Source organism: Haemaphysalis longicornis, unplaced genomic scaffold (assembly GCF_048455015.1).
Source record: "Haemaphysalis longicornis isolate Haplotype H1 unplaced genomic scaffold, Haemaphysalis longicornis Haplotype H1 scaffold_7, whole genome shotgun sequence".
NCBI lineage: Eukaryota > Metazoa > Arthropoda > Arachnida > Ixodida > Ixodidae > Haemaphysalis > Haemaphysalis longicornis.
In genome coordinates this window covers 158,415,959-158,426,642 of record NW_027526422.1, presented here as the reverse complement: position 1 = coordinate 158,426,642, position 10,684 = coordinate 158,415,959, and the positions used below count along the sequence as shown (strand labels likewise).

General features: G+C 47.0%; 1 protein-coding gene across 1 annotated transcript; it reads left to right on the top strand.

Moving 5' to 3' along the window:
* The first annotated feature begins 609 nt into the window (after positions 1 to 609).
* LOC144145384 (uncharacterized) lies at positions 610 to 10,148 on the top strand. Its single transcript, XM_077676971.1, has 3 exons — positions 610 to 857; positions 3,561 to 3,690; positions 8,891 to 10,148. The coding sequence occupies exons 1-3, from the start codon at positions 749 to 751 to the stop codon at positions 8,994 to 8,996; spliced, it is 345 nt and encodes a 114-aa protein (XP_077533097.1). The 5' UTR covers positions 610 to 748; the 3' UTR covers positions 8,997 to 10,148.
* The last annotated feature ends 536 nt before the right edge of the window (positions 10,149 to 10,684 follow it).

Below are 10,684 nucleotides of genomic sequence, written 5' to 3'. Positions count from 1 at the left end.
CCTGAAATTGTCCTGGTCAAGAAATGCTAGGTTTTCTTTAAACCTGTTTTTAGAGATTACTGGTAATAAAATCCGAGAATTATAATAGTAAACTTGTGGCTATTTTTGAATAGTAACTAATTAACACTGCAATTTAAATACCGGCTGTGATTTCTGTAGACGCGGTTACGGAGCACTTAATGTGCGTACGGCTCTTTTTAACTGTCGCACGACAGCCGAAAAGAGCCGTACGCAGACCCGGCAATTTATGGGACGCCTTGATTATCACGCTTTATCTCGGATTCGTGACTCTAGCCTCACGTACGTTCAAAATTGTAGCGCCTTTTCAAAGAAGGTCGGTGTTACCGCTTACCGTAATTCAAGCCGCGTCAATTTTCCGCGCAGGATGCGCGTTAGTATCCTTGAGTCAATCGGCAGCGCCGGAGCAATAAAAAGACCATTCGCCCACTAAATCACTCGTCTTCTAAAGGTTATTTCCAGTGTCCCGTTGCATGATCGCCTCCCTGCCACCATGCTCGCAAGATCGCCTTTGACACCTTCTTTTAATCCCCTTTTTCTGCATGTGGCGATAATTTCACTCACTGCCGTATGTGCACGCTACAGCAGAGCAAAAGGGAGTCCGGAAAGGCGGCCGTCAACCCTGGCAGAAAGTGCTGGCTGCCGACAGGACGCGCCGCTGTCGACTACCCGCCGCCCTGTGTGAGCCTTGCTGGCAGACCTGCAGTTTGTTGCTGCACCGCCCTTTGCCATGACATACCCGGAGGTTGTCCTGCTGCTCGGAGCTGCGTTGAAGCTGGTGGCTGGCGACGAGCCTCTGTTCGAGAAGTACGCCGTAACTCCATACCATCTCAATGGAGGTACTGGTCCTCTTCGTTCGTTGCGGGGTGTTCTGAGAAATAGTCGCCTTACCCGGCTATCTGTTTCACCAGTCGTACAACAGAATTTTAATTCGAGGCGTCTAGCCGCGCAACTTGAAAAAAGTTCGTCCCGTGTGCGAAGCCAGCGTTATAAATCACTGAGTAAAACTACCAATGAATGAATCAATCAATCAATCAGTGATCTATTTTTGAGAATAAGTACGAAACATTTGCAAGCAGTGCTTGGACTCATAGCCAAGCTTATATATACTAGTCGATGGTACAACAGTGGAATGCATTGTTACAAGCAGTCGTATAAGAAATCACCAGAGTATTCAACATATTGTTACGTCTATTATATACAAGCTGTATAGATTGTAATTACAAATACACAAGGTGCATTAAATTTGTAAAAGCTGCGCCACAATCTTCGCAGTTTCACACAAATGAGCCCGCTGCGAACATAAGGAAAAACACACGTGCATGTAATACGGAGTAGAAGTTTAGCCATACACCAACAGAAAATGGTTTTTCAGCTTCTTACAGAATTTTCGATCGTTCATCACATCAACGGGAAGAGCATGCCGAGCTAACATGAAAGAGTCGCGCGCGCTTCCGTTGCTAGGCGATGCCTGAGCAAGCGCAGAGCGGTTCACCTGACGAAGCAAAGACTACTGAAACAGCGAAAAAGAGAGGTCTCATTTTCCTTGCTGGCAGAAACAACCCTGGCGCTACGCTGCGCCGCTTCCTTCGGCTGCCTCTGTTCTCTTTTGTAGTGTAGGGTATGCGTGAAGTGTAGTGGTGTTTATGTAGGCATGGATGAAGCAGGACCATCAGTGGATCCTGCGGCGGAATGCCTTGCGAATCCGGGGTTAATAAGGAAATTTACCCCTAAATTTTATGTCGATAAGCTCACAGCCCCGCTTCTTTTGGGGAATAAAATTTTCATATAAGAAACCCCCCCAAGGGATGCCAGTTCATGCGAAGGGAAAATTTGACATCCACGAGGAATGCAGCCATGCCATGTTGCTGCAGATGAACGCTATACAGCTTCTTCAAAAGTTTCATATCATCGTCATCATCATCAACAACAACAGCCTATTTAGGCCCACTGCAGGACGAAGGCCTCTCCTATTGTCCTCCCCCCGCTCCTGTCCTGCGCTGCCCGGGTCCACCCTTTGCCTCCGAATTTTTTTATTTTGTCTCTCTGTTACAGTTGCAGGAGAATTTGTCCTAGTTTGGGATATCCTATCCTGTTCTCCCTCCCGTTTACTTTGTAGCCACATGGCTACATTTCAATTTCCGACGCACGCGTCCTTAGAGTAGTTTAACTTTTCTCAATGTGGGGCCATTAGCCGTGTGCGCAATAAAGCCGTCAGCTCCATAATCAATAAAGTAAATAAATTTTGAGGAGATAATACGGTGGCCGTGCGATTTTCTGTGCTATCTGCAACGACTTACGCGTCCTTAATTGCGTCGTTTTTTTATGGCCGTATAGCCTTACTAAACAACGCCATTATGCCACCACGAGTTCTGGAGACAAGGACCCCATACTGGCGAAACGTGAACTTTTTCTCTCAATATTTTCGAATGCTCTTTCTTACGCTTTAAATGGGCTGCAATTACATCAGAATTCAAATTGTTCCAACATTAATGCAGACGTGGCGGGTACAAAAACTGATAAACGCTACTTTTGTGCCGTGTGTGGGCATTTGCCGCAGAATGTGTTTGTAATTCCCAGCAACCAAGATGACTGCATACGCCCACGCCATTGAAATACCTGTACTGTCCGTATGACTGATAACGCCGTTGTCGGCGTAACATGGGTTAAAGCTGTAAAAGATGCAATAACAGGGTATGTTTTGTGGACTATTTGACATTATGGTAATTCTCTGGCAACAACACGCGCTCGAGCCCAGTGGTGTGGTGATTACAACTATACAATTACCACTGCTATCACCAAACAGCTGGTTTATATGGGCTGTAAAGCATTTGCCGAAGCCTAATTGTACCTAAGAAGTATCTTTATCTGCAATTGGCAAGAAGAAATTAATTTTGGAAAGGCTTACACAACGGCCGTTGTTACATTGCTAGCTTACATAATCCAGAGACGTCTTAAAGGAGCCATGAAGACAAAATGCAAGGTGGGTTTATTAGAAAGACTGCTTAGTCCCGATAACAGTGATACCAATATTATCGCAATCTACGAACAAATAACGGAGATATTAAAGAAAACGTGTGAAGCAATCGCGACACCCTAGCCAATTTCCCGCAACTTTTCTATGACGTCACGGAACCTTGTTTTTGCGATTGGCGGCCGCCTAACTGACCTGTCGTGACGACACATGACTGGACGTCTGTAATGGTGCCTCTAGTTCCATTTGACCTCATCACTTGAATGCTAAAGTGCAGTTAAGGCACTGAAAATTATGTTTTATTGTTGGACCATATGACGTCATTTGTGCTCATAACACGTCACTGTGGCGCAAAATGTGAAAGTTTTTAAATACTTCTTGCTTTTTTTTCGTTAAAAAAACATCTTTTGTGGCTGTAATTGAGCTGAGTGAGATACTGAATCCTAGTTCTTTCAAATTAAACGAAGTTGTATTTTCTCTTCATGGCTCCTTTAAGTGAACTTATCCATCTCGTAAAGCATGCCCACAGTGCCCAAGCATATACCCGCTGGTACCTTGTACAACGCAGACGTGTACTGCTCGGCCAGCGCCCTCAACGGGGGTGACAACCCTCCGTGGGCCGAGTACTTCGGAGGCGGATGTGAGGGCCGCCAGTGCAAGCGCTCGGGCACCGGAGACCTGCTGGTGCTCCACTTCAGGTGCGTGCTATATGCGGCGAAGCTCCTCGTATATAGTGCACTGGTCATATTCCCCTCCCTAGTCACGAACGGGCACTCACAGCGCTCCTTCTAAGTATTCAGGTCTGTGCGACCAACGTGGTCAAACCAATGTCTGCCGTTATCCGTGCTCCCTATTTCCTCCTTGCGGTCTTCGCTTTCTGTCACAGTTTTCCATTCCCTGGACAAACCAGTGCGCACCCAACCGGGCGTTGTTGCTTAAAGGGACCCTGCAACACTTTTTCAAACTTCTTTTCGAAGTCTTAAATGGTTGCAGAACGTAGTCAACCAACGCATTCAGTACTTAGATTAGGGGGTCACAAAGTACCTCAGCTATAGATATTCTTGCTCTATGCCCATCAGATACCTTTGAAACTTGCTTATTTTTTTTTCCCTTTCCAGGTCTTGTCGTTCTTCGACAGCTCGAATTACGTAAGAACAGCGGCGTAGCGGCTATTGGTTGGCCTTTCCTTCCGTCACAGCCAAGAACGCATTCGATAGCTACCTTATAAAGAAAGCCGCAAAAACAAAGCAGAAACGAAACGCGTATCTGCTGCGACGAACAAATAACGCAGTGCCGCTTCGGGATTGCGATAATCATAGCTTTCCGACTGCTTCCAGACGCGAGGGAAAGAGTTAAAACATTTATACGAAATGTTGCAGAGTCTCTTTGAAGCGAGCACTACCGATAAACGTTTCTACCCCTTCTTCGTACCTGGATAGGAGCGAGAGAGACGTCTATCCGATTGGGCCATTCAGGCACCGTCGAAGAAGTTTGGATTTTGTACTTCGACTTTTACTCAGGCTTGCATGAGAGAACGCTTCGCGTTTGTTATCGTCGCCAGCGCTGAACGGCACTGCGTGATTTGCTTGTAGTATCAGATGAATCTTCCAGTTACCGCGTTGCATTTTGCGATTTTCATTAAATGGGCTGTCGAGCGCGTTCATTGCTTCACCTGGGAGGAAGCCATACAATACCCGCGATATAGCTCGAATGATGTCCTTTCAGCGCGCTAACAGGGCCTAAACCGAGACAGAGAGAGAAATCGTTTGTGGAAGTTTTCATTTAATCTGATGGGCCCGAAGTATATAGTATTTCCTTTGCCTGGGATGCTATGTGAACCCCTAAGTATACTCGGTGCAGTTGTTGACTACGTTCGAAGAGCATTCCCAATTTCGAAAAAAATTAATTGCAAAAGGTGTTGCAGGTTCCCTTAAATTTTGTGCTCTCTCTCTCTCTCTCTCTCTCTCTCTCTCTCTCTCTCTCTCTCTCTCTCTCTCTCTCTGGATGTTCCTCTGTCATGCAAACGCGGAATTTTCATGAGACGAAGCAAATTCTTCACACTCAAAACGTACTCTTTAATCATCTTCCCGTCGCAAATAAAGAGTGTGCTCTACTCCCGTACTCGTAGCGTGTCTACAGAAAACGTGAACGCTGCGTTCAACGTTTGTGCTGAGTCCCGTTAAAAGAGCTAAGCAAAGATTCTATTTGAGCGCGCAAATAAAAGTGCATTGGGCTCGAAAATGCACCGATGTGTGCCATTGTTCACGCTCTTTGTTTTGGAATAGTGATTATACACAGCTGCCATTTTAATGCTCAATGGTTTACGCTCTGCGTTGGCATCGGCACTACACATATTTGCTTCAAAGGTTAAAAGACCTCCCCATAGAGTTTCACGCCGCATGCGAAGTTACATTTTTTTTTTATAAATGCACGTTGTCTCGTGATTCGACTTTACTAGTGAAGCATCATGTGATAACGAGAAAGCCCGTCGAGATTTCGGCGCACGTTGGATACTCAGGTGGTCAAAGCTAATCCGGAGCCCTCCACTACGGCGCCCCTCATAGCCCGTAGCTTCGGCGCGGTAACATCCTCGAAATTAGAATTTTGGTACCAAGAAAGTTTTATAAATTCAAATAACAATTCAAAAACGTTAACATATTTTCCCGGTCCTTGGCCATGCATTTTGTTACGCTATCCACCATGGCTGTAGTAACACATGCAAGCCTGTGAGTAACCCGACGTTTCACACCTTACCACAAGACAATTTCTACTGCTACAGGATTGGTAGCCATCCGAGAAGCCATTTGTTTAGCCTTTTGTGAACCACCTCTAACCTGGACCCTGTTTTGTGACGACACGTTAGCGCTCCAGGTCCTCAATGGTGTTATGAGGCATGTACCTTATTATGCACTTGCTTTAGAAGGGCCACGGTTGAGCTATTCTTTTTTTTTTTTTTTTTGCGGTGCAGCAAGGCCATGCTTTGACGATTCAGTGGGTTCCAGGTCACTGTGGGTTGGCGGGGAATGAATGGGCTGACTCGGAGGCAAAACAAAAAACAAAAAAGCGGTCATCTCCACTAACGTGAAACCTGGGTAGGGGCGAAGCATGCAGTATATCTATTCTTGGCGCCTTGGCGTTTTTGCCCACTGAAAGGAAACCTTTAGGGAGTAGAAATACACAGCTTTGCTGCAAGTCTCGTGTATTTGAAGCACCAAGTGTTCTAGCGCGAGGCATTGGAAAACGAGTGTCCCCGGTGGCGTGATTCCAAACGCTTCGCTGCACAGAGCACCCACGTGACATGTGCGATGTCACTGCGCGCGCTATTCTTTTGAGCGCTTGCTAAAAGGTGCCTACTGATCGGGCCGTTTCATTCCAGTAGACAAACATGACCAGTGTGCCGTACGATCTGATAATGCTTTTGGGCCTACACGCCATCTGGTTGAGTCGTATGGCGGTGCGTCACTCTGATGCTTACGCGAAGACTGTCAGCAAGTACTTTGCTCAGAATGTCAGTATGCTGAAGGAAGTAATTAATATGCAGTGCCCGGAGCTTACGTGGTTACCAATTTTGGAGGAATTGTCTTCTTTCGATGTTTATGATAGTTATCGCCCACCAAAGTTCGGTGAGCGGGTTTTAAACCGACACTGATCGGTTTTAAGCCAGCATCGTAGTCATTGACGTGACTGTTTGTTCAATGTGCAATAAAGAAAAAAAATCGGGCTCCGTGGCTTCGATGTAGAGTACTGAGCAATAGAGCTTATGGTTTGGGTTCGAGCCCCAGCAGGTCTGTCTCTTAGTTTTTTTGCATAGCTTACATTTTCTTCAAAATTTATTTTGGTTTCTAAACACAAATCTACGTGCTGTTTTCTTAATAATAGGGATATTGTATGTTTTACGTTGCTTTAGGCTTGCGGCGCAGCCAATGATGACATTTAATTACCGCTCTGCATCGCGCGAACAGATATGTCACATGGGTGCTCTGTGCAGCGAAGCGTTCGGAAATACGCGTCCCGGTGTGTTCTTTTGGCACGCGTTTTTGGCCACGGAGCTGAAACGTTCTAGCGCGAGGCGTCGGAAAACGATTGCCCCGTTGTTCTAGTACCGCGACTAAATGAAACGATGACGACGACGACAGGAGACACCGACAGCCCGACCTCCTAAAGGGTTTTTCCCCTCAAAATGTTTCAGCGGGTGCAGTAGTCGGGCGCCTTCCCTTCGCAAGACTGGACCCATCCGGTCTTCTCACCGCTATTCTCCGCGACGCCGCAACGAATTCCGGAGGCGGGTTTCGAGAATTCCTTTCGCGGCAGTCGGCGTGTGCCAAACGTAGGCGCCGCTAACAAGAGAGAAGTCAGGGAAGGCCTTTGCGACAAGCAAGTGAAGGCGAGGTATGGGACAGCAGACCCTTTCATCTTCAACAGCCTCCGTGTTGTTCCCGTCCAGCGAATGTCCAGCGCCCCGCCTGCTTTGTGTGGACCCAGTCTTTTACATTCCACAGACAGAGAGGCGCTTTCGCGTGACGTGTGTTTGTGTGCGTGTGTGTGCAGGCGAACAGCCACCAATCATGGCCCTTTGACGGCACTGCCACTGTCTCCTGTGCTTGTGCCCTTCCCCAGTTGCGGCCGGCCGCCTGTACCTATGCGCGTAAATAATCACACTTCAAGCTCACTACCAAACAAGCAGGACACATTCTCCGAGGTCGTATGGGCACCACCACCTCTAAAACAGCCACCAACCAAACAATCTCTCGACTCATTCATAACAATCTCCAATCCCCCGACAGCCTACTGGCCTCGCTAGGGAACCGACTCATCGCAACGGCTACAACACCTTCGCCGCACCCGGATTACAAGGGAACCCCGAACGAGGCCCTACACGCCCCTTTCACCCGCACCGAACTTCTACAGTCCCTATCTAGCCTCACTCGCAACACCGCCCCGGGCCACGACCGCATCCCCTACAAACTCCTTCGCAATTTGGACGAAGAACACGCTGATGTCCCCCTTGAATATTACAATGACCACTGGGCCAATGGCAGCTACCCCCACAATGGCGCCATGCCGACATCAGCCTACTCCCAAAGCCAAACAAGCCCGTTAACCTCGACAACCTACGCCCAATCTCTCTAACATCATGCACCGGCAAACTACTAGAGCACCTTGTCACACGCCGCCTAACTGCCCCCCTCAACGATACAGAACAACTCCCGCACACCATGTTTGGCTTTCGGGCGCATTTATCAGCACAAGAATTCACCTGCAACTGAAACAGGATATCATCGATAAGCTCAGCAAGACGCACCCAAGCACCATATTGACGTTGGACATCATACAACGTGTCCCACAGCGCGATTCTCGATCGTACCCCAAAGCGCCGACGTTTCGTATGCTTGGCGCAGCTGTCCTTGAACTGGCGAGAAAGCGGCTCGCGTGGAGCGAGCTGACCTCCCTTTCCCTTCTCCGGAGGGAGGAGGCGCTTATGATTGGCTGGAAGTTTGGCGTGGTCCCGGATTCCACTTGTGGGAGCGGCCTGTAGCTGCGGGCGGGGAGGGGGGAAATAGAGGACGAGGCTTTTGGCGAACGGATTCAGCGACCCCCACGGCGATATCAGTCGGCCAGTACAAGCTTCGCTTGAAAAATTCGGCCAATGAAATTTAGCTGCCACGTGCTACTACCGCTGCTGTTGTTGTTGTCGTTGTTGTCGTTGTTGTTGTTGCTACTGCTTCGGTTTCTGCAATAGTAGTAGTAGTCCAAGAGCGACAACTTTAGGACGTACCGCATACAACGTTTTTCTTGAAGCATCGTCACCCACTCATAACCTTTCGCCATCACGCTCGCTGAAGATCGTATTACCTCGTGGTGGTCTTGAGTAATTTTTTCTCTCATATTTTCCCACAGGTGTCGCCCAGGCGGGGGGTCGCAGTCTCGCCAGTGCAGTAGCCCGCAAGACCGTGAATCCTTCCCCAAGTGCTGTCTGCCCCCGTGCACAGACGCCATCTACTAGTCGCAAAGGTCGATGAGCTTCTGGAGACGTTTCAGCGTCCAAGCATTTTCGCTTTCTCCCCGTGTCGTAGCAGCCCGACTCCTATTTACCTTAGTTTGCCTAATAGTTCAACATCAAGCGCGGAGTGTTGTTCTGAAATAGGCATCGGTTTCTGTTATTGGTGCAGGTTATAACATACCATATACCCCATACCAAACACAACAACCAACGTGGTTAACATGCAACAGCCAACATACTACAACAGCCAACGCTGGCAACTACAAACCTTAATGCTAGGCTTACCAGTACGAGAAAGTTATCTAGAGAACAGTGCTATGATGGGGTGCAAGCAATAAAAAGCAGCCGACCAAAGGTGGGCCAGGCAAAGTAACGTTCATGGATACTCAAGTGCATAACTAATAAATACAATGACAAAACCGGCTTGGGTTGACATCGCAATAGAAGCTGGCGAACAAAGCCACGAAAGAAAATGGTGATAATGATAGACGCATAAAATGAGCCGAACATCTGCAGCCTCTCGCTCTTCATGTAATCAAATTTTTCTTGCTTCCGAACTGAACTAAACTGTGATAACCGCATTTCGTAGGAACAAAGGATTCGTAGAAGCCTGACGTCAACGTGCGTCTTCGCAGTGGGCAAGGAAGACGCGTGTTGGAAGGTTAAAGGTAAATTTATTGTGACGCCAGCTTGCACGTTCGACACGCATTTTATTCGAACGATGCACAAACACAAAACTATGTTCGTTTGTTAGCGCTTACGTATCCTGCCTATTCCTAAAGCCACAATCTAAGCGATAGGAATGTCTCATTTCCGTAGCAAATAAATTTCGGCAAAAAAAGTTTGAAGTAGACAAGGAGAACAACCACTGGAAGAATTCGCCACCTCGCAAAAAGATCTCCCACTTTTTAAAGGCAAAAAGAAATAATGATGGAGTTGGAATACTCACATTAACCTTTTTAACTTTTTTGCCCTAAGAGAAGCCATATTATTATTCGGCTGCGCTGGCGCTGATTTAATTTGCACAGTCAGCAGGATAACCTAACTGCGCATGTGCAGCACAGTTTCATAGCTCAAAGAGATGCCAGCAATGTGTAAAGAAAGAAAAGGGCCATAAGCTCGGGATGAATAACTGAAAAACGAAGACATCCGGAATGTACAAAATGCAGTTACATTTGAACCTCTTTATAACGAATACTGATATAGCGAATTATCGGCTATAGCGAACTAAATACAAACTTTAGTTGGTCACACTTATTTCAATGACCTTTATAACGAAACTGAAACCGTAATAGCCGCGTGCTATATCGGATATAACAAAGATATATTTGACCAGGGGTGTTAGTAGCTACCTGAAAAAAAAAAAAACTCCGCCCGAAACTGCAGAAGTATAAGGCCCTTTTGTTCGCGGACACTGGAAAACTCCATCCTACTCAGTGCTGTGTGTAAGCCACCAGACGAAGATTACATCTTTTATCAAATAAATAAGGACGCAAGCCTGTTTTGTCAAGTGAACTTTGTTTTGTTGTAATTTCACGTACTGATGCTCAGGTTCATTGAGGTTGAAATGAAACAAGAAAGGTAAGGGTTGCCTTGATTATAAGGGGTTCGAAGCCTTAAAAAATGCATTTTCGGATCAAGTATTCTTGCGTGAGCCAGATTGTCGATTTGTTAGAGCCTATATTTACCTC

Excerpts from the sequence above, each read along its gene's own strand:
- LOC144145384 (XM_077676971.1), top strand. The coding sequence starts at position 749 with ATGACATACCCGGAGGTTGTCCTGCTGCTCGGAGCTGCGTTGAAGCTG. Across the intron at positions 858-3,560 it reads TCCATACCATCTCAATGGAG|ACGTGTACTGCTCGGCCAGC; the intron begins GTACTGGTCCTC and ends TGTACAACGCAG. Across the intron at positions 3,691-8,890 it reads CTGCTGGTGCTCCACTTCAG|GTGTCGCCCAGGCGGGGGGT; the intron begins GTGCGTGCTATA and ends ATTTTCCCACAG.